The following is a 24,147-nucleotide window of genomic DNA, read 5'->3' on the forward strand; positions in this document are numbered from 1 at the left end:
GTAATTGTTATGTTTCCATTATGAAAAAAAAAAATAAAATCACAATGTCCAAATTCCTCAAAGTCCAAAATGGCTAAATGAAAGATGGGGCCGTAACAAAAATAAAATAAAATAAAATAAAGGATCAGCACCTCCAAGTCTGAGGCCATGGTTCTCGACCGCAATAAGGTGGTTTACTCTCTCCGGATCGGTGGAGAGTTCTTGCCCCAAGTGGTAGAGTTTAAGTATCTCGGGGTCTTGTTCTCGAGTGAGGGAAAAGGGGAGCGGGAGATTGATAGACGGGTTGTTACAGCGGCAGCAGTGATGCGGTCGCTGTATTTGACCGTCTTGGTGAAGAGGGAGCTGAGTCACAAGACGAATCGACGATCGATCTACGTTCCCACCCTCAACTATGGTCACGAGCTTTGGGTCATGACCGAAAGGATGAGATCGCGGATACAAGCGGCTGAGATGAGTTTCCTCTGCAGGGTGGCTGGGCGCACCCTTAGAGATAGGGTGAGGAGTTCGGCAGTAACCACAACAAAATAAAACCAAAGTAAGGGTGGGTCTCGACTCATGAAAGAGGTTACTTACCGTATAGGCTATAATATTATCATGTAACAGAGTGTCATGATCTCGATTATGAATGTCATCATGGAAGGAGGGATGCCTGCCATTCATACTGTACTACACGTCCCGTAATGTCGCGCAACAGTTGGCGCTCCTGCGAGGCAGAAATACAGTAGCAGTCTGCTCGTATCTGCTGCGAGACTTTCTCTCTACCCCTCGGCTTCTGCGAGACTTTATCTGATTCACACGGACAGTTGTCATGCCAACACGGCATCACAAAGCACAAAATCAAGCTGTAGTTACAAACCCAGCAGGCGGCTCTCACAGTGCAATTGAGGGCATTTACTTGATCAGACAGACGGTTGTTTGTGTGGCGCGACTCAATACGTAACAATAATGAAGCTAAAATAACAATTATTCAATCCAATTCAAGCTGGGATTTAGAGCATCGCTGCATGCTTTTCTTTTACCCTACAACTGTCAGCGCCTCCGGTGTGTGTCATTATCTTTAAAATAGCTTATTAGAATCTGAAAACGTTGTCAAATGTAGACAATAAAGTATTCAATTCAAAGGAACAGAGGGCAAAGTGGCTGCTAGAAAGGTGTGAGCTTGTTCTGTCGCAGATAGTCGGCTTTGTTTTTAGAGGTTCTCAGGGCGAGGTGGAATGAGTTGACTGAAAATAACTGGTGTGAAGTGGGAAACTGCCGTCATGACTGTCAGTAAAGCTCGCCTGAACAACCCTTGTTTTTCCCTCCTGTGGCTCTCTTCACATGAGAAATTAGCGCTGAATTGACACAGTCTGGCGGCGGTTTGGCTGTGAATGAATCAGCTCCACGTCCAGGAGAGGACGGGTTTAAACTTCCTCATCCGCATGATAAATAGAATCACAAAGACTCGGGCAAGAGGCAGCTATTTTCTACTGTTAAAATGGAGAAGAAGAAGAAAAAAAACCTATTACAAACGCATCTTTGCTTCTTGTTCAAAAAGATGAATTAAACAAGTGTTTAAAGTCCCGATAGATTTGAGTGTTTGTTCAGTGCTGTGTTGTGGATGGGATGCTTAAAATGTTAAAATGCTGCTTGGCAGGTTCCCGGCAACAAATGCACAATAATTATGGAGGGATATCGCTGCCATTGAGATGTGAAGACAAAAAAACAAATTGAATTCGGAAAAAAAAAATCCCTCCAAAAAATTAATTCTGAAAAAAAACGTTTTGATGCCCTGTTATTAAAGTTTGAATACAAAAAAAAATTAAAGTTAGTAATATAAAGTCAATTTTTTTTGTTTAAAATTGTATTTAGGAATTCAAAAGTTGAATATGTGGTTTAGTCATGTGGGTGTTGGAGAAAAAGTGCAGATACCACACACTGCTCCGACATCCACATGTTTTTACAGCATCACAACATCCATGTTGCCTGTAAACATCACACCTCAAACCGCGGTTCTGAGTGCTGTCAGTCTTGATTCGGCTCCTTTGCCATCAGTTAAAAAAAAAAAGAAAAAATGTAATCAAATAATAAAAAAAAATTTGAATCTAAAAAAACTTTTGAATTTGTAAATACAGTTTGAAACCAATAAGAAGTCGTCTTTATATGACAAACTTAAATCAAATTATTAATTTTCATGATGTATTGAATACTATGTAAATCTTTTTTTTGTATTCAAACCTTAATAACAGAGCATCAAAACATTATCTTTTGGAATGGATTTTTTTCTTTCTTTTTCGGATTCAATTTGTTTTTTTGTATTCAAATCTCGATGGCAGAGATATCCCTAAATAAAGTTGCAGAGAAAGACAGAGAGAGATCTAGAAGGGAGTCTAGAAAGGCTCTGAAATTACTGGCTGAGGTAGGTAGGTAGGTGAGTGACCTTTGTAATGTTTGGACCTACTTTAAAGTTGACCTGAACTTTTAAATAAAAACAGACTCACTGAATGAAACACCATCAGGTTTCTTGTCTCGGTCCAGTTGTGTTATTGCCAGTTGCTCACAAAATTATGGCTGAGCTGAGGGGTCTGCAACCTTCACATTTACTGACACCAATTTGGACAGAAGCATACACACTGAATCTGTGCTCTCAGTTCATGTAGAAAATAACTGAACAAGTTTGAGGCAAGGAAATCTGGAAAAGAAAAACGCAATAGTCGTGATGGTCCCTCACACGTCTGTGTGTAGCTTTTGGCCGTGTGGGCAAAATCTGACCAGTTTTATCTGAAATCCTTTTGAGTATTTGTCTTAAAAGAAACTAAAATACATGCAGTAACAGTCTTTCAGGTGGGTTTTAACTAAGACCTGCGACGGAGTGGCAATTACTTGATTCAGGATGTAGTTCTATGAGTGACTGGTCTTGTATTATGATGTCAGTCAGGATGACGTCCAGCTGGCCGCGCTTCAGAGTGGCCTTCCCTCTCGCTCCACTCTGTCAGGTCCTGGCGCCAGAGTGCAATATGCTCTGGAGGAAAGGGGCTACATCATTTTACCGGCTGTCTGCCCGCTGCAACATCACACTGCTGTATCCTAGCAACCAGTGGAAGAGGGCTTCACATCCAGCTGGTGAAAGTGTGTCGCTTGTGTGTACGCGCCTGTGCTCTGATAATGGATTCTAGAAATGAGCGCGCTTGCTTAAGTCCTGCAGCGAAGATCAATATCAACGATACATTCATCTCTAATTACCAATGCTGGAACTTAAACGCCTCTTCCCTCCCGTCTCCTGTTTACGCCGACCATCAGTCCTTACCTTTCCTCCCGAATCCTGCCTCTCCTTTGTTCTTGTGGTCAACTGTTTAGACTCACTTCCTCTTCTGTGTATAAGACAGCACGTCCTTCAAATCATGGGATTGATGGCTGGTCCAGGTCTTCACTATTCTCTTTCTTTTTCAGTGTTGAGTATCGGGGAAGGCGGATTTTGGGAAGGCACGGTCAAAGGCAGGACGGGCTGGTTTCCGGCAGACTGTGTGGAGGAAGTTCAGATGAGGCAGTATGACCCGCGTCTAGGTAAGATGCTTTCAGATCACTCAAAAAAATCAACCTATCTTTGCGTGTCCCTTCATTGCAGTCTGTGCTGTCTCACAGTTTTCCATTTCATATTCTTGTTTTATTCATATTTGAGCTTGTGAACGGTCAGGTATTTCCCCTTATTTGAATTACATTTTTGACTTTTTTGAAACATCTAACCATGAATGAGTGATCCTCTTTTACTCGATCACACCGACATTGTTTCTCTACACAGTAGTCCACCTCATAGTAATAAGTATTATCCCAGAAACTCTCTAAGGGACAATCCCTGTTCTCCTGAGGCCAAATAATCCTGACATAAAAATCCACTGAGGTTAACAAGGCTCTAACATTCCTTAACTGAGTTGAACTTTCTTTTTTGAGTTTATTTTCGATGCAATATAAAAAAAAAAAAAAGAAAGCAAGTAAGTAAGAGAACAGACTGTGTCTGAGTGTAAATGTTTTGGTGATGTGTCCTACATAACTAAGAAAAGGGGAAAAAATCCCTGGAAAAAAAAGTAGTGCTGGTGTGAGACAGATTTTTTTTCTGGGCTCCTTTTTCGAAGTCGAAATTAGGACACACTCTGAATGAGATTAGAATAAATTAAACTGCAAAATGCTTCTACTACTACTCTAATTATAATTTAAAGAGGAATCACGCTAGTGCAGTGTGACACTGTGATACAGTATGTACCACAGCGTTTGGCTCCACTCATCTAAAGTCAATGAGTCAGCACTTCTGATAATGTATGATTCGCGTTTTTACGCATGAACTTGAATGAACTGTTATAAGTCACTGAAATGCCACAAAACCATGGACTTCACCGAACCGATCTGTTATTACTTACATTTTATAACATTTGTCTTTGAGTTTTTTGAGCCTCTGATTTGTTATGGCGCTCACCCGTCACTGTCCATGGTGCTGAAAAGCTGGTTTCCTCACATTGGGACAGATTTATTAATTCCCATCTTGGGAGTGCTACTTTTCTGAAATTACAGTGGATTCTGTGGATTATTTACTCAATTCAAAGCAGAATTTGCACGTGTCAGGTGTCTCTGTAACAAGTTTGGACTGATGCTCGCTGAAAATAAAACATGGTACAAGCCAATACACAGTTTTCCAGTCTAGATCTCAGTGCATTTTTGAGTCTTCTCACACTCACCACACTTGAACCAGGTATTTAATTTGGTTCTTCACTTGTTGCAATGCATTATGGGGCTTGTAGTGTGAGTGATGGGAGTACTTCAAGTAGCGGGCCATCCATCATGTCGTTTTGCTGGCCGTGTACAACAGTATCCCTGACCTGATTTGACCTTGGGATTGACACGCACGCTGTTTACTCTCCAACCTCGGATTTTCCTGGTATTGGGGATGAATTGATCTTGCAAATCAATCCTTTAAAAATGTAAACAAGGTCTTTGAAAAAACTTGGAAACGACTTTCGCTGTGTCTGCGGACTCAGCAGAATCTTTATCTCTGCAGGAAATCCATCTGTTCCTCAGTCCTTGGAGAGAAGGACGAGTTTTGAGAGTTCAGGCCTGTTGTCTCAGAGAGAGATGTAAAGGAAACGGTAGAAAGAAGTAAAACAAAATGTGAGGTACATTTACAAAGAAAATAAGGGTGAAATTCCATGTCTTTCTTTGGGTTCAACCAGATGACGCTAGACATTGGTCATCAAGATTTATTTATAAAACTGGATTATATTGGGGGATTCCTGTGAACTTGTGGTGGTGTCAACTGAACTCTTTGTTGGACTGAACACACGAGAAGTACTTTCATTCACATAGTCTCTGTGTGATTTAAGGATTTTTGTTTGTTCATCAGATTTTTTTTTGTCTTGTTTTGAATCCTGTACCTGTGCAGCACTCTATTTTCAGGTATATAAGAATAGAAGTTTTGCTGAGGGAATAAATCTGCTCCATTCACAAAACCAATGAAACAGATTACATTAAACCAAGACACTGTCAAGAGAAACCTTCCTAAGTAACAATAGTTTTTTTCACTGGTTCAGTAAATGAAACATATTTTACACTCAAAGCATCAAATACTTTTGAGCTATTTTACACAGCGCTGTGGGTCCTCGATGGGCAGGTTTGGCATTTTCCGTGCAAGACTGAATGTGGTATGGGTATTTTGGCCAGATTTGGGAGAAATCGGAGAAGAGAGTGAGGGCATGGTGGATCAGCAAGACTGAAACCAAGGAGTCAGAAATGAGGAAAGACAAGCTCAGCACTTAGTGCATCTGAGGGACAGCTCCTGTGAAGAAGTTTGGAGACAAGGTTTGGGAGGTTTGGACATGGAGAAGGAGAGGAGCGATGGTGGACAGGTAGAGAGTCCGGTAGAATTGAAAAGTGGAAGACAGCCAACGTGGTTCATAGAGTAGTTTGGATGGACTTTAGTAGTCCCCCAGTGGGGAAATTCAATGTGTCACAGCAGCCAAAGACACTGACACATAGCAAAGACATTAAAGATACACAACACTCAAGGTGCCCACAAAGTATCAGCAAACATTAAAGATTATAGAAGATAGGATAAGGTCGAGGTGGCTGATAGGAAATGTATTTCCTGTTGGCTCTCGGAAAGTTACAAAATGTGACGTCTTGTTGACAGTTGACTCGAGACAGCAGTCGTCTGCCGTCGCTGTTGAGTCGTCTATGAACGCTCCGATTGACAGATGCGCTGACAAACATGACAAATGTCTGTGAACATGATGGAGAGTCTTTCATCCATGACGCTGTGACCGATTTGAATTGAACTCTTTGTAACATGAGTGCGTCCACGTCCCTCTTTGGAATGTCATTTAGTCAACAGATGGCGCGTGTTCTGGTGTCATGGGGGAACCGTAGAAATGGATGCCAACGTGTGTTGCACAATTACAGAACATCTGCTGATGCGTGTGATACAGAATCATTATGTGTCATGGATTTAAACATCAAAATGTTAAAGGTATTTCATTCCGTCTGTGAGTCCTACGTAGTCTTGAGAAGCTGGTCTTCACCCTCTGAGCTGCACTGTTAGCTACAGCTACAGAACTCCATTGAGAGAGAGAGAGAGAGAGAGAGAGAGCGTCTCAGAGAGTAGCAGAGATGGATGGTGAAGCACACTTTAGAGGAGAGCCAAGTGGACTTTCAGAGAGCCAGAGAAAAGGCTTGGAGGGAGCAAGGTGAGGGGCCCGGTAAGTGAGGCCTCATTCACTCATTTAAAAAAATAAAAATGAAGAAGGGATTGTTGATTCCATGCACCAAGCGGAAAGAGCTCTTTCATACCAAGGTTGGTTGGTGTGAAACGTTGTGATATCATCTGTTATCATAACATTTTGTTTGGTTTACTACTTATAATCTTCCTGCATTTTAATACCATTCCCCAGTATTGTTTTGTTTATTGATATTTTGGAGCCTTCAGTACTTCCAATGTTGTACTTGGTCTTTATTACTTAATATATATATTTCTATACACTATATAAAATTTCTTTTGTCCATGACATTTATTTTCCATTGAGCTGCAGTGAAAAGATTTTTTTGAATTATTCACTTGTTTTGTTACATTTTATTTCGATATGGGTCTCAGTTCATGAATTATAATAAATAATCATAATTCATTCATTTTATGATCAAATTGAAGTTCAATCTGTGCAGATAATCTTCGACATCAGGAAGGAACTAAAAAAATAAAAAAAATAATCCAGTGTGATACGAAGTTCATATACGATTAAGATGCGTTATTTGGATCAATACATGGATTTTTGTCTGAACTAAATTACTCAAAATTCATCACTTAAAGTTCTAGCTCTATCTTTATTGCGTTATGTTGACATACTTCATAGAAGCATGTTTTCCACAATATTTTTTATGATATGCCATTTGTTCCTTTTAAAGTTTTCTTATACCTTTTATAACTTTTTTTCTTTAACAATATTTTGTGTACATGTTCTTTTTCATATATATATATATATATATATATATATATACACATACATGTGTGTGTGTTTTAGAATATTTTGTCTTTTTTTTTCATTTTTTCATGAAGCAGCTTTTTGTTCATCAATATACAGCATAAAACGCATAGACTCTTTTAAAATAAATAAATAAAAAGATTATGTTATGTATTAGTGAATGTCGAATTTATTACTTGGGCTGTTATTATGACAGTTGAAAATGCTGAAGCAATACGAAGGTAATCCCGTAACCAGATTAGGATTAACTGTGGCGTACACAGGTTTGTTGATGGAATATTAATGCATCAATTGATGCGTTGCTGACTGTAAAGGCAATGAGTCTCAGTCTAGTGAAGCAGCGAAGGCATTCCTGTTTAGACATTGAAAATACTCTCCTTATCAGCCCATCCTCCCTCTCACCTCTGAAGAAAAGCCATGACGGAGTGTGAGGATGGACGACAAAGGCGTAATAGCAAGCGAACAGAGAGCAGCAAAGCTAGCAGGACTTGTGAAGGGGGAGGAAGGTGAGCGCTGAAAGAGAGCCCAGTTTCAACTATCAGCCGGTCCCTTGGCTCTCATCCGTCACCACACTGCTCAGCACAAGGCAGAGTTGCTTGGAGGCAACATTTCATTCTCCTCCTCCACTGCTCCAGGGGACAGGGAGAAGGTGAACAGACAAAGACATGAGGGTAATAATAGTCAGGGATGAAGATAGAAAGTCCATATGCAAATGATGGGAGTGGAAATTAGTGTCACATTCTTTTTGGTTTCATTTCGACATGCATTTAGTTTTGCACAGGTGATACATGCCTTTAACTTTAAGTACCACAACCGCTTGTGCAAGACTGTAAATATGCTCAACTGTTATGAGTATTTTGTTTGTTTTATTTAACTCTCATGATGAAGCGACATGGTTTATGAGGTCTGTCAAGGTTTAGAACCCAGAAGCTGGAGAACATATTTTAACCATGGGATTTGACCCAAACAAAAACCTGATACAAAAGAAGGGCGTGGACAAAGACGAGAACAGAATTAGACGTAGAAAAGGCTTGACCTTGACGTGTCAAGACAAGGTGACTTAACTTGACAAGATGTGTCAAGACTTGGCTTAACTTGGCGAGACGATGGCTCCATGAGATGGGACCTGACCAGACTGTCACTCGACTTGGCAGTTTCTAGACTGGACGGGACTCCACCAGTTACTTGACTAACTTGACAAGTAGACGGACTTGCCAACGTAGCAAGTGCCAAATTCTGATCCCGTCTCCAATGGTAGTTTTTTTGACATTGTAAATATTTACATAGCAACCGTACAGTTTGTGACAGCTGAGTGCCTTATGGGAAAGTGCTCCGACATCTTCCATCATTTGTCTAATCCGTAGCATCTGGCCTCTTGGCAGGGGTTAATATTTGGTGTTTACTCGCGTTAATGGAGGAGATAATGATGTGAATATGAGCTGCTCTTCCTTTTCTAATGACGTGACCACGATGGAGGCAGAATACTGTTAGTCTTGTTTTGTCTTCACTCTGTTGGGATTCTGGTGCCCAGCCGCCCAATGATAAATAACATGGTCCATGAAACGGCGGGATTCGTTCCCGGCCTTATTTTCCATCATAAGAGCATTCATTTTTCTGTGGGCTGACGATAACCTGAAGACACTTAAAGCATAATAATGTTCTTAATTCCGCGAGGAGGACTAGCAATACTGGCTAAATGGTTTAATATCCTTACAAGCAATCTTTGCTTCTCCCTTTGTACTCATTCACTTCACCCTCACAGCGGATGAATAACTAACAGCCGCATGAATCAGTTCAGTCAAATGCCTGCACTATTTATAGACTGCCCATTAAGAAGTTTAGTGTCTGCACTCCGCCTGAATGCCAAAACGCCTGTTCCTGCGGCAGTGGAGGCTATGGCCGGCTGAACAGGACAAAGAGGTGTCGAGGAGACCGGCCTCTAAAATCACACTGAGGTGGCTCAGTGTTTTTTAGGATGTTAAACATCAGGGATTTCACAGCTTTGTGACTTCAGGTTTTTCTATTTTAGTCAACTCCGGGGATGGGTTTACGTATTTCTTATGGAGGGTGGTGTTAGTTGGACTGTAACAGGACTGTAACACCAGGAGGCGGTATGGACACAAGTCAAGTGAGGTCTACAGCAGAGGTTCTTAACCTTTTTGATTCAAGTGACAGAATGAAGTCATAACTCTTGATTTCATTTGAGATCAATAACCATATTTAATCTACTTACACACCAAACCAAAAACTTGTGAAATGACATGAAACCATGTGATCATTGTAAAGGTATTTGTCATGGAAAAGTCCAACCAGCAGCAGAACCAGGTGCAAGTCATATTCATCAAATTTACTATAGAAAAATGAAAAAAATACACTTGAAGCAAACTGTTGAGTTTGGAAAAAAAAGAATAAAATTCTGAATAAAATATCTATAAAAAAAACCATGTCTAAATATCATAACATAAAAGTAATATATATTTATTTCAACTTGGAAGAAGACAGAAGTGAAGTGTAAATAACAGTATCGCCATGCAATGTTCCATTTAACCACTTCAATAGCTGCTTCCACGAACGGTTTTTACTGTATCATTCCTATCAAGAACTTCTCCATAGTTGGCAACTATCTCAGATTTGCAGCTGTCAAGTCAATTCAGTGACACACTGCTGCCACCATATGTGGCTAATGTATTAAAACTGAGCCTCTCACAGCCCAAAGGTGCAAAACAAAAAGGTTTTAGCAGCCCTCTAGGAGGCGCTCGCAGCCCAACCATGGGCCCAGGCCCTATGGTTAAGAATCACTGGTATAGAGGAGGGTGTCAGGCAGGTGGAGTTGGTGGAGACGACTAAGTGGGATGATCTGTGACAGAAGAGTAGCAGCAAGAGTGAAGCTTAAGAGGGCAGTGGTCAAAGTCATTATTAGAGATTCAGTTTGGTTTTGGCCTAAGACTTGGGCTGTGTCCCATTTCCCCCCTTAGAATTGGTACAACACTTCATGACGTCACGCGTAAAGACAACGTGTCACTGGCTGCCGGGCTGTGTTTTGTTTCCTGCCAGCTCCAACGTGTTTGCTACCTCTTGCTTCAGCGCTGATAATCTGACTTGGTTTGGTGAATCGACGGAGAAGAAATGGGCGGAGCCAAAGCCGGCTTTGCCGCGATGTTGCGGTGATAGATCCGTTTGAGGTTAGCCGGGATGCTAGCCCACTGTTGTTTGTTAAGAAGAAATAAAAACAAACTGTTGTACATACATGTTGTATTGTTCATGTTCTAGGACACGGTAGACCATGTGGGTCGCTAACTTGTGATATGAGAGAAAGTAAACAAACGGAAGAGTAGTCCTCATTACTAAAATGTCCTTGTTGTCCTATACAACGTACTTTTTAAATAAAGTACTGTGGTATCCTGGAAATCTATCCACACTTCATATTTCCACTTGGTTTCAAGTCAGCTCTGGAGCTCCCTCGGTTTGATCATTTCAAGTGGTGAACGGCGAGTGCCCTCGGTCTTAGGAGGACTGGACACACTACACTTTCAAGTGAACGTGCAAAACCCAGTGTTAAGGTCGAAAACAAGTGTTAGGGTGAGAAATGGGACACAGTCTCTCTGGTCTCAACTCGGTCTCAGGTTTACAACGCCATGGTTCAGCGAGTTTTCACTGGGAGTGACTTCGAAGGGCGAGAAGATTCCAACAGAGCTCTAGCAGACAAGTGCGGACCAAGGTTAGGGAGAAAATACGATTTGGAAAGAGACCCAGACATATCGGATGAAGAACGTTATAAAGGAGACAAAGACTACGACCAATGGGGTTCAGGTCACTGTAGAAGAAGAACAACGCGTTGTCTCATTGTGGCTTATTGAATCAGATGTTCAGACTGAGCTGTGTTTGTCTCACTAGAGCTGTTGTGGCTCAGTAAGTGGCATGTGGTATGAGAGGAAGGGCAACGATTTTACTCTGATAAACATACTGTACATTCAGTATACTATCATCCATGCATGGTGACTTGGTACGGACTGATCAGAGTGCCACAGCTGACCTTTGTTCCATGATACAGCTCTTTCCATGAAAGTAAATGTGATACTATTATAGTGGCATCACGTTGACACAACTGGTCAAAAGAGTTCACTCAAACATTCCTCATGAATGTGGCTTAACATCTATGACTGGCAGGGGAAAATGCCATGAGATAATCTGGTGAGGATTGCGTTCAATGACCTGGGTTTCCATCTGCCGAGTGATCGAGTAGATAATATTGAAGGGTCGCTGGAAAAAAAAGCAAGGACTGGGAGGAGACTTATCACTCAGATAGTGAGATTTTTTCACCCATTGTTCTTGGAAATCCTCTCACTCTGCCATGTTTTAGTTCAGAACTCTCTTATTCAGTTTCTCTGCCTCCATCATCAACTGCATTTATCGAGGTATAAATGTCACAGCACAGTCGCTGCACTGAAGAAGAACATTAAACAGACAGTGAGGAGGTCCTCAATTTGATTCTCTTCTCTGTGGCTTCCAGTGGTGGAACTACCCGGGCAGCCTCGGGATAGCCGGTATTTCCTATAACTCTGTTATATTATGATCTGTTTTTCTCCAAACTGATGCACTTTTCTAAGGAAAGAGGGATGGATACATTTATATATTCAACTGTTCCACCGTCATGCAACAGAGTCTGTCATTTGTGAGGCTCCTCTGTTTCCTCCGATGTTTATATTGATGAATTTGAGGGTTAAGTTGACGCTGCTCCTCCTCATGATGGAAATCTCAACTCAAATTGAGCGATTTTAAAGAGAAGCATAAGCAACTTTGAAAACTTGCCTAGCATTTTTCTCTTACTTATTCGTCAGACGATCATTTTTATGGAGCCAACTTCTGGCTTGTAGTTGATTTGCAAAACGCGGAGCTGCTGTGTTTGTTGTGAACACACAAGTTGTGCAGGATCACACCAAACGTGACACACGTGATCATCAGCGGTTTGATCCGCCAAGTCAATTCATCTCAGTCCATTCATCTCCTCAGCAAGCGCTGCAACCACGGGATAGAAGCAGTGCCTTTTAGGTTACGCTGACTCCGCTGTTTTCACCACAGGTGTGAGTGTGTGTGCCTGTGTTTTGTTGGCAGCAGCACGCTGGCGACTATCTCCACTTTTCATCAGAAGTCAGTGGAGTGTGCTGAGCCATCGCTCTCCATCGCTGGTGGACAGATTCACATCGAATCATAATAGATGGAGCCGCTATTTGAACAATTCCTCAAAGCTGAAGCAGGTCACACGGAGAGACGTCACATTCATATCACGTTTGACAGGGGCCACATTGCATGATAGCAGGTCACATTCAAACAAACACACATCTAGTTCATGGCATCCCTCCTGTCCCTACAACGGCAAAATAGCAGGCGCCAAAACTGTGGCATTTGTTGGCTGTTTTGCGCTAAATGCCAATGAAAAATGACAAGATAGACACTGACCAATGTTTTCACTGTTTGTTTTTACTCCCTCTGGCACTAAAAGCTAATAGCCACGTCTTATCATAACATAACTATAAAATGTATTTTGTTATTTCACGCTTTGTATTTTTGAACATTTATCACAATAAATAGGGGTCACCATAGCAACAGATGGCTCATACTTCAGCACCGTGGCTTATGAAGGAGATGCCCCTAAAAAAATAACTTTTGTTTTGATGGAATTATTAATGAAACTGAAAATGTAATGAAGCTTTAAGTGTAAAAATGCTAGCTGGAACATGTACAGCCTCTGAAATGTTCAAATCTGGAAGGGTCAGTCCAGACACTTGCCACTGGTCCCTGGTCCTGTCAGGGTTTTCTCTGGTCGACTCCCACTCCCGACAGACAGCTGCACACCTCTAAGCCTCAGACAGATGTCATCATGCATGTCATGGCGGCTCAGGTGAACAGACCCAAGTGCTAAATTGTAGCAAGCTCACAGAAGACTCAAACAAGGTGAAGTTTAACAAAATTTATTAAGCAACAAACAAGAAAAAACAGGGCACAGACAGGAAAGGAGTAGCTAAAGACGTCGCCACCAAAACAAAATGTAATAAGCAACAAACAAGAAAAAACAGGGCACAGACAGGAAAGGAGTAGCTACAGACGTCGCCACCAAAACGTGGAGCGAGGATAACACTCAAGGACGGGGGGAAATCCTGAAACAGAAAGGAGGCGAATTACAATCAAGTCTAACTGAGGGGGACAACCAGAAACACACTCGGATAAACTCACGAGGCCCGAACAACGAAAAACCCTTGGTGGTGGAAGACTCAAACACACATGCGAGGATAAATAAGCCAACTATGGAAAACAAGATGCAAGTACAAAAACTCTCACACAAAACACAAACGCTGCTAAAAAAAAACAGAAAGTAAACTAGAAGGAAAACTGAGGAAGCGGCAAAAAAGGCACGCACAATTGAAAGTTTACAGAGAACGCGATAGAACAAGTCTCGAGAGAATCTTTACCGGTGGACGCGGAGCAACCATCTGGCAGCGCAGACTGAAACCCAAGTGTAGAAATCAGTGGAGCTTGATCAGCGGATGGGGTCCAGCTGCGCTGCTGTGAAGCTGGAGAGGAACAAAGGAAACGGAAACAACAGACAGCGCAACCAGATATTACAAAATAAAAGCACACAAGAACCGCATTACTCGTCTTCACAGCATATTCCTTTCTCCTACTCCTTGCCATATATTTTTAATGGGCTTCCAAAAAGTTCCCATACAAATCCTATAATGCAGTGTGGCAGTCCAATCTCTTCTTCCAGTTAATATTACAGGAGCTGCAGTAGATTCAAAACATCATCATCATGCATCACAAACCTGTGTGCATATCATGACTTAGATGGGAAAGCAGATCAGTATTATCTGTATCAATATCAGGGACACTGATATGGGCTTATGTTTTCAGGACCTTTTCCTATAGAATCATGCCTTTCACAGATTTCACTGAAACATTTAGATCGACACATGAGTTGGTCTGTGGACATGTATCCCCTTGCGTGAGTGACTTTCACACCCTAGTTACGAGCAGGAGTCGAGTCTCCCAAGACTGCAAGTATATCTGTTGGAGCATGACCCCGAGTCCCAGTTGGAATGACTCGCAGAAGTTTTAAAAGCCGTCAGCTGAATCACGTCTTAGTCATTTATTCCACAATAAAGTCCACGTCTCAAATTAAATCTACAGATGTTGTGATCAAGCCGAACGTGCGAGGGAGACTGTGCCCTCGACACCTCGTTTTGTTTTTCCTCCGAGCGTTTGCCGTGACCTGGAATCACAGGCGTCTGCTTGACAAGCTGTCACCGTGTTTGAAAAGGTGTACAGTTGTTTATTTTTTCTGAATTATTCAAAGGTTTTTTTTTTTTGGTAATATGACAGCTGAGGTATTTATAGGCGGTGGCATCTGTGTCTGACACTTCTACACGGAAACAACAACAAGGCTCATCTCAGCAACCGACCAACTCTGAAGGAGAGTCAGAGAAGGCAGAGACTGCAGAGATGAGGCAGAACTGGATCTGTTTGCCGGAGGCTGAAGCGCGATGGGACTTTTAACACCAGAGAGTCTGGCCGTGCTGCTAGTTTGGGTTAGGGAGGGGAGCTGGGAGACGGACAACAAATATGAAGGAGTGTCTGTGCCATCTCACAAGGCTCCGAGAGAAACTTGACCCTTCATGTTTTCTGAAACCAGCTGACAGTGACGGGCTTAAGTGCACTCGGGGCAGAGAACAAGAATTCAAAGGGAACATGGACTGTTGTCCCGTCTTGGTGTCGGATCTGCCTGTGATTTGCAGTCGAATAGATGGGATGGTGACTGTTGTGAAAACTGTGCAGCCAAGTGTCGGGTTTTTCCACTTATACTGGGGTAAGTCCTTACTTCTTAAAAAGTCAGCAATATATTGCCGTTCAGTGGCTTTTAGGAATATCACAGTACACCTTTAGTTTTAAAGCTTTATATATATATATATATATATATATATATATATATATATATATATATATATATATATATATATATATATATATATATATACACACACACACACAGTGGTACCTCGGTTTTCGAACGTCCCGGGAATTCGAACAAATCAGAGTTCAAACAAAAATTCAAGATTATTTTGCTACTGATTTCGAACGAAAATCCAGAACTCGAACGCCCCTGAAAAAAGACGGAAAAAACATAACGTGCGCGGACCGATCAGCTGACCCACGACGCACTTTGTTATTGTGTATAACGCAGCCTCTGTATGCAGCCGTTATCTACATTTACTGACTGTTTTTTCTTCATATTGAGGTGTAAAACTTCGCACTCGACCGTGGTAGAGTGTCACAGGGGAGGTGCTCGCTCTCAACACTCCAGGGTTTGATGTCCTGTTGTCGGCTGGAGCTGGGACAGGGATGAGGCGAGTCTGGGACAGAGCGTGACTTGGTTTATGACTTTGTCACAGCCAAACTGCACAGAAGCGCACATTCAGAGCTGGACACGCACCGGGCACCTCTTCACTTCTGGAGAGACGTCACTCACTCGGCAACCCCTCCCACATGCAGCGGCCACACACACAGAGGAACAGCGCACCTGTGGCAGACACTCTACATTCACTCCTACAAAAGCCTGTTTTAAGGCTTGGAACGCATTATTTCTTTTTCCATTCATTGTAATGGGAAAAATCCATTCAGATTTCGAACAATTTGCTTCTCGAACTGCCTTCTGGAATGTGGTCGAGAACCGAGGTACCACTCATATATATATATATATATATATATATATATATATATATATATATATATATATATATATATATATAATTTTTTTTTCATCGTGGACTTTCAGAAAATTTCCCCCCTTTTGCTTGTTTGAATAATGAATAATAAGTAAATAAACAAGAAGAATGCTGCAACTTCCGACCAAATCTTTTTGATGTAACCAATATTTGAACACTAAATTATTCGTTATTGATTTTGGCGACAAGTTCCGCAGACCGTTGCCTCCTCATACGTCTGTTGTATCTCAGCGCGCCTGTTATGTGGTGGTGACATCACCCTTCTGTCCAAGTGAACACAGGAGCTGTGGGAAAGGTGGTTCTAACCTAAGAACTTCTATTGTGTCTGGTTGCTGCTAAAATCTGGACAGGAACTGTGCTATCCAGTTCTTAAACTGGGCTCGAGGAAGGGCCAGTTGCAAGGCTTCAACGGTCACCATTGTCGGAGCATAGCTCTGTGCAAGCCTGTTAAAAATGACTTATCAGATGACTCATTTCACATATAAAGATGACACATCACCAGGGATCTTCTCGCTCCAGTTGACCTGTTGCTGCTGCCATGTCGCTCGGGGACTGTTTTGCTTTGCGGATCGGTCCACGAGTAGACTGGTCCAAGTATGTTACACCCCTAGTGGCTACTTGTACTGCTCTTTTAGACGTAGCAGGCCAAGCAAACTATGGAGACACCAGCACATCAATCTCTATCCCTTATCTCATCTTAAACACAGGCATCTTCATTGGTGCATTGACTGTCATTTTGAACCAACCAGGCCTTGAGTGTGACAGAGAGTCTAGACCCTATTTTGAGCGTTATTTGTACATTCACTCTCTATCCCCGAGGTTGGGAAGTTTAGCATTCACCACCTCAGCGTGGCGGTGAGCGAGAGATAAAGGTGTGCGGAGGTGTAGAAGGGAAGAATTAAAAAGTCAATGTGGCTGACTTGATAATAGCGTGTGTCGGCATGTTTGTCTGGAGCTGTTATCAGAGGTAAAACAGCAGAGGTTAATCCATGTCAGGAAGCTGTGTGTGTGTGTAGGTAATCCCAGGTTACTGTTTACAGAGGATGAAAGGCGGACGCTTACTTTAGCCACACCTTTGCTTCCTTATGTAATTCCCAACACCCTTTACATGAATCCTGATCGTTCAGAAGCTCTTTATGTTTAGTATGACCTGCGGTTCTCGCCGTCGTCCGAACTGCTGCTTCTAACAGGCAGCTTTGCTGTGGAAGTTTGGAGCTCCTTTTCACCTGTCACTTTCTTAACTTTCCTTCAGGAGAGAAGTTGCACAGTAATGAGGGCAGTGTGGGAGAAGGCCTTGTGTTGTGTCACAGGTCAAAACTCCCCACTTGTAATCATCTTGGTGTGCTCAAAGTTTGCACCATCTGGAGCGCCTGGCTGTGTGCAACGACTGTACAGGAAGAGATTACATTTGAAATGTTTTCTCTGTCTCCTGTTCAGAGTTAGGATTCAGGTTTGGCTGTCTTAAAATCCGTGTGAAGAAACATTGGGGATTCAGTGGTGAAATGACTGAGTTGACTTGGCTGTGGTGGAAAACAGGCTTTAGTTCTCAGTTTCAGCCATGGAAACTCATGGGTTAGAATCCGGATGGTGCTCTGCAGGACCCACCTTAAATGCCCTATTAGAGTGCCATCTGCTGTTCTGGAAGAAAACTGTCCACCAGTTCATCTCCATTGAAGGTGCAGACTTTTGAGACTTATAAGGCTAGTGTCCCACTATAAGCCGCTATGTTGTGGTGAAAGATCTGTTAGAGGTATGATGATGTTACGTTAGCCTGGATGTTAACCCACTGTTGTTAAGAAGAAATAAAAACATACTGTTGTATTGTTCATGTTGTGGGACACGGTTGACCATGTGGGTCGCTAACATGACACGAGAGAGAAAGTACAACAAACGGAAGAGTCGTCCTTGTTACTAAAATGTCTCTGTTGTCCTATACAATGTACTTTTTAAATAAAGTACTGTGGTATCCTGGAAATCTATCCACACTTCATATTTCCACTTGGTTTCAAGTCATCTCCGGAGCTCCCTCGGTTTGAAGGGATCATTTCAAGTGGTGAACGGCGAGTGCTCTTGGTCTTGGGAGTATTGGGACACTCTACACTTACATGTGAACACGCAAAAACAAGTGTCAGGGTCAAAGACTGGGGCACAGCCTTAATCTCACATTCAAGACAGCCACTTTTTTTTTCCAAACACGTCTTTTTTTCACTTGAGGAATTGAAAGTTCAAAGGTTTCAGATGAATGTAATGTAGCATCTGTAGGCCCCTTAAAAAAAGGTGATCCGAGTTTTGCACATGACCTGCAGAGAACAATTCAAAATCATGTATTGTTTCATATTTTTTTTCAACATCTTCAAAATGCATCATATTGAAGAGGTTCATATTTCCGATGTTTGTTGCATATTAGTAAAATATAGGCACTTTTGCTGAGGTTGAATCGATAAACAACTTCTAAAACTCCTCACCAAGGTCTCATCATTCTGCTCGCCTCACACAAAAACAAACAGCTCCAGAGAGTTCAATAAAAAGAGCAGCTCTGGACCAGAAACCTGGATGAAGAGGACGAGACGACACGTGATGAATGGCGTGTCATAGCTGAGCGTGAAAGTGAGAATCCTCCGTCGATGGTTTTATTTATTTATTTACGGCTCCGTTGTGTGAGCAAGAACGGCGAGTGGATCGCAGCTGTGAGTTTGTCTGTGTCACTCACACATTTGCAGACTCATGTAAACAAGGCGTAGAGTGCCACGCTGCGGTTTGTCGTTCGCAATCTCTTACTGTATAAACCTAAACATCAAACAAAGGAGTTTCAAACAGCTTGCTCGCAGATGTGTTTAAATATTGATTTTTTAGTCGTGACACGGAAGTCATTTTGAGCCACTGACTAAATCACAGTGCGGCTGCTGAAGTGCCTCCGAGTCTGAGCCTGAGTCAGGTTGTGGGTTTTAACAATGCACTTTTATTACACAATTTGAGCTCTTCTGTCACATAACAGAGAGTTATTATTGAATGTCATGATAAATTGCTGGTATCTTTCTTGCAGAGACTCGAGAAGATCGCACCAAGAGACTGTTCAGACACTACACTGTGGGTTCCTACGACAACTTCACCTCATACAGGTACTGTCCGTTTTATCCTCCTGTCGCTGAGAGAATGGCTGTTTCAGCATGCGTCACTTAGTTGCTGCCATCTACTGGGCGTAGACTGGTAGTGCATGATGAATAGCGTTATTTTATCCAGCAATAAAATATAATTATGAAATAAATGAAAGCTTAAACAGCCGGGTGGATGTGACCCTGCTGTTGTTTCTATATACATTTCCCATCCATCAGCACAATCTCATTTAATCTCCTTCATTCTGGATGTTTTGGTTGTAATGTCATATTCTATAACTTGGTTCCACCGAAAAATGTTTGTATCTATGATCAGTCTGCATTTTTTCTATCAATTATTTCATTTTTCATCCTCCAACCATCATTTGTTTAATCCATAAAGCAAGTTAATCGTGGCAGACTGAGAAATGTGTCTGGTAAAACCACACCAACAAATGTGTTACACAAAAGAAAAGTACGACTACAAACCAAAAAGCACATTTACCAAAGCAGAATCGCAATTACAAATACAGAATTGCAGTTACGAAAACAAAATCGCAAGCCCCCAATACAGAAACACAATTGTGAAAACGGAATCGCAATAACTTTGATGCAAACCATAAGAAGGGTGGAACCTGCTTTAAAGCTTGTTGTTGCTTGGACAAATTGCACAACAACTGTTGCAGTTTTGTTTTTGTGTTTGTGATTCCGTTTGTTATTGCAAGTCTGTTTGTAAATGTGTTCCTGCTTTGGGGATTGCGATTTTGATATTGTGATTCCATTTTTATAAATGTGCTTTTTGGTTTGTGGTCGTACTTTTCTTTTGTGTTGTCTTTTGTCCTTCGGGGCCACCGTAATGCGAACCTCTCATAAGCATTGCTGTGCCGTCTAGACAACATTATTTACAACTGTCAGCTAGTGAAGCAAGCTAATAATCAGACTCAGATCATTTCCCTGAGATGGTGTCACTTGTCTCACCACACATCCATTCGCACTCAGACGCTTTGTAAATGTAAATATTTATAACCATGCGTTGATCACGGTGTAATAAATATGTTAGGCCAAATACCTGCATAAATGAGTCGAGCCTCTCAGATCTCCCCTCAGTCTTCCATAAAACATGACTGGGACAAACTGAAGCACCAGCTCTGAACATGTCCTTACATCTCCAAATGTCAAAAGGACTGTCTTTTTGGGGTGATTTGCTTGCATCAGTGGTGTTCCTGCCAGCGCGAGTGCGTGTCACGGCGCTACATAAATAATGCAGCCTTTTTCTCAAGTGCAGAGATGAAAGGGTCTTCGTGCTCATTAAAAACATTTTACTATTATTAACTGGGAAATTATCATACTCGCAGTAATTGCTGCACAAAAGTGGATAAAAGCCTTTTTTTATGGAACCAGAACCTTTGACCTCCCTTCTGCAGAAAGGTTTGTTTTGGATCTGCTGGTCCCATGAGCAGGAGCGCTGTGATCTCTGGGTAAGTGTGAGAGTGATGAGCAACTGAAGCCAGCAGAGACGGCAGCCAGTCGCACTGTGGAATTCAGCCGTTTCCACGAGCTTTCACTGCCTTTTATGTGATAGATATTAACTATGGTTCACCACAGGGTCTGTCAGGAAGCTATGCTACAAGAGGCAGATGTACTAAGACCAGTGTTTTGCTGAACAGGGAGCTTAGTTTTGAAGTTTGCTTGCTACAATTTTCCATCAACTGCCATTAAACTGCTCAACATTTTGCTCTAAAAATAAAAGTTGCGTGACTCGGGACGGCTCCCTGGTTTTCCAGACTCTCCGGAATATTTAGGCACAGCAACCATCCATCCTCCCTGGAACATCTAGCACTGGAACTAAAGAGCACAGGCACAGATAGAGTTCAAGTGCTTTATTTATTATTATTTACGCCGTCGTCTTCACTTGAAATGCCAGTAAAAAATCAAGCATCTCTGAGCTGCCGCTGATCACCACTATTTTCATTGACATTTCCTGCTAAGAAAACATTTTTTTTTTAAGGAAGATGTCGTCTTCTCACTCCAGTCATAGTAGTCAGGCTCCCTTAATAACACTCTAAATAAAGATGCTCTCCCACCTGCAAAGGCTCAATAATTCAGATGGTGAATTATGTTTTCTGTATTGTCGACTATAGCATTTTTAAACTAATATGTCAGGTGTGCTGTGGGAAATAATCCAGACAGAGGTGGGCGATATGATGACGTTAAATCATGAACAATTACGACTTGTTGACTATCTGCCATCGTGAGAGATATGACATGGGTTCGGTCTCACTCTGACTTTAGATCTATGCTGATGCGCCAACTCATCCATCGTGCTCCTCTTCCGACACGCTCACAGCGAAGAAGCCGGTCAAATTCACCAGTTTGAGTTGTTTTTATAAACCTTATGTGTCTGTCACATGACCACACACCGGACCCACGACGCCAAAGACTGACTGCACCGCGGGGCTAACAGTGCTAACCCAGCTAACAGCTAACTGGACGTCTCACTTCGAAACTTTGTTGAGACCATCGAAGTTTGCTCCATTGTTTAAAAGTTGGATGAAAACTAAATACAGAACCAAACAAATTTGCTGCAAAATGTGAAGAGAGAAAGAATAATTGTAGTTATGACGCAAGCTGAGGCAAAGAATGCTAACAGTTTGTCTGGAAATTCCCCAAACTAGAAGTTCTTTTTTTTTTTCCTTCTGGATTAACACTGACCAGAAACTTGCAAGTTAGTCTCAAAAATGCTGTTATGAATTGTTATGAAATCGAAAAATAAATGAATAAATCACGATATATTTCCCACCCCTTTCTGGAGACAAGTTTAAACAAATACATTTTCTGCAATTTGTTGCTGCAAATAACATGCCAAAATCGCTATGTGTCAGCAGCTAAATATTTTTACAAACTAAATCGGATTTTGACTTTTGACTAAGCACAATTGCGCTTTGGCTGAGGTTCCTTTGGTGGTGAGCCTCCACATGTTTTCAGTGAACAACGTGTGCCATGGCTTAAAAAAGGTTGCAAAACACTGGTCAACTGAGGCTCACACACATATTATGAAAGGCAAAACAGTTTGCACATTTTAGCGTGTGCGAACTGTTAGTAAATCCGCGCCCTTTACCTCGCGCCTTTGATCACTCTTCTTGTAGTCTAGGGTCTATCAGAAAATGGCATCAATTCCATCGCTGCTGCGATACATGGGTGTCCGCCAAACTTCGTCAATCATTCTTGCTCACCTGCCCGCTCTCCCGCCGCTTGTGTGTGTGTGTGTGTCGCACCAATATACACAAGGTTGCTTGCTTGGCTTTTAACCTGATTGATTGTGGGGTAAGTACAGGTGAGCGTGTGTGTGTTTGCCTTCGCTCTCCTCCCACGAGCCGACCACTTTACCCTCTGCCTCCCGTGTGACTGAGAGCATGGACTCACACCTGCTCCGCCTCTCCTCTTTTCTGCGCAGCGACTACATCATAGAGGAGAAGAATGCCGTGTTACAGAAGAAAGAAAACGAAGGCTTCGGCTTTGTCCTGCGTGGAGCCAAAGGTGAGAGAACTCACACTTGGTGTTTGTGTTTGCTCGCATGTGTTAATTTAAAATGTGAGTCACTGACTTTGTGTAAACACCATGATCAGCTTTGGTCAACACTCGGCTTGTGTACTCAGATGCACCGGTGGATCTATACCAGTCTGTGTGTGTGTGTGTGTGTGTGTGTGTGTGTGTGTGTGTGTGTGTGTGTGTGTGTGTGTGTGTGTGTGTGTGTGTGTGTGTGTGTGTGTGTGTGTGTGTGTGTGTGTGTGTGTGTGTGTGTGTGTGTGTGTGTGTGTGTGTGTGTGTGTGTGTGTGTGTGTGTGGAATTGCTTGGGTGGCGTCTGCCTTGGCTCTGCCGTCAACTCTCTGTCCCATCTGTTCCTCACACATGGTGCTTCGGTTTAATAGTCTCTCTTCACGCCTCTTTTATTTCACTCCTATCACTTCTCATTTTTATCCGTATCGTCCTCTCGTACCTCTCACTCACGGCATTGGCCCTCACACGCGCCACGATCGCAGCTTTGCTCATCTCCATTCTCACAAATTCATTTTACTCTTGCACGTGCTGCATGCCCTCGCAGGTTTGTAACCATGGCAACCGTCTTTAGGCACCTTGCCGGCAGCCTGAGTCTGCTTTCTTACTCCATCACTCACGAGCATGGATTTTGGCTCTCTCGGATACACACACGCACACGGCGCACTTAGTGGTCTTCTGAGAACATGTATCAGTGGCTCAGTTGAACTCACTCCAAGATTAAATGGAACAGCGGACGCACAGTCTGCGTGCGCTCTTTTTTTTTTTTTGGATGAATGAACTCAGTCTGACAGCATCAGCTGAACGGTGACGGTGCTGTAGGTGACAGTCATTCATCAGTCATGAGTCTCTGTCAACCATAACATTATCGACCATAACATCTATGGCCGTCACACTTGACTCACCCCATTAAACTCCTCATTTCTCCCATTCAGTTGCTGTACATTTGATGTTACTTTTGATGAACAGTTGCTTGGACAATATATGTTTTCAATCTATCTTACCATACCATATTTAAAAAATAAATAATAATTATTTATTTTTTAATGTTTAAATATAAATAATTTATTATCTATTTTTTTATTTTTGGACATATAGTTTTGTTTTTGGAAACCGGAGGCCTTTGTTGCCATCAATGCAAACAATAAAAACATAAAATAAAACAGGGCTGATTACCAAAATTACCAAAAAAGATGCCATCGTGAGAGATATCACATGGGTTCGGT

The 24,147-nt window shown here is 42.1% G+C and overlaps 1 protein-coding gene across 14 annotated transcripts in view; it reads left to right on the forward strand.

The window, feature by feature from the left end:
* shank3a (SH3 and multiple ankyrin repeat domains 3a) overlaps positions 1–24,147 on the forward strand; it is a 182,714-nt gene that overhangs the window by 140,435 nt on the left and 18,132 nt on the right. For all 14 annotated transcript variants that reach the window (XR_008416534.1, XR_008416535.1, XM_053885400.1 and 11 more), the window contains 3 exons: positions 3,430–3,543; positions 19,317–19,392; positions 22,820–22,902. Coding sequence is in view for 12 of the 14 variants with exons in the window: in XM_053885400.1 (XP_053741375.1) it covers positions 3,430–3,543; positions 19,317–19,392; positions 22,820–22,902 (273 nt within the window). In the remaining 2 variants the exon portion in view is untranslated. The remainder of the gene's footprint in view (positions 1–3,429; positions 3,544–19,316; positions 19,393–22,819; positions 22,903–24,147) is intronic.

Source organism: Synchiropus splendidus, chromosome 14 (assembly GCF_027744825.2).
Source record: "Synchiropus splendidus isolate RoL2022-P1 chromosome 14, RoL_Sspl_1.0, whole genome shotgun sequence".
NCBI classification, from domain to species: Eukaryota; Metazoa; Chordata; class Actinopteri; order Syngnathiformes; family Callionymidae; genus Synchiropus; species Synchiropus splendidus.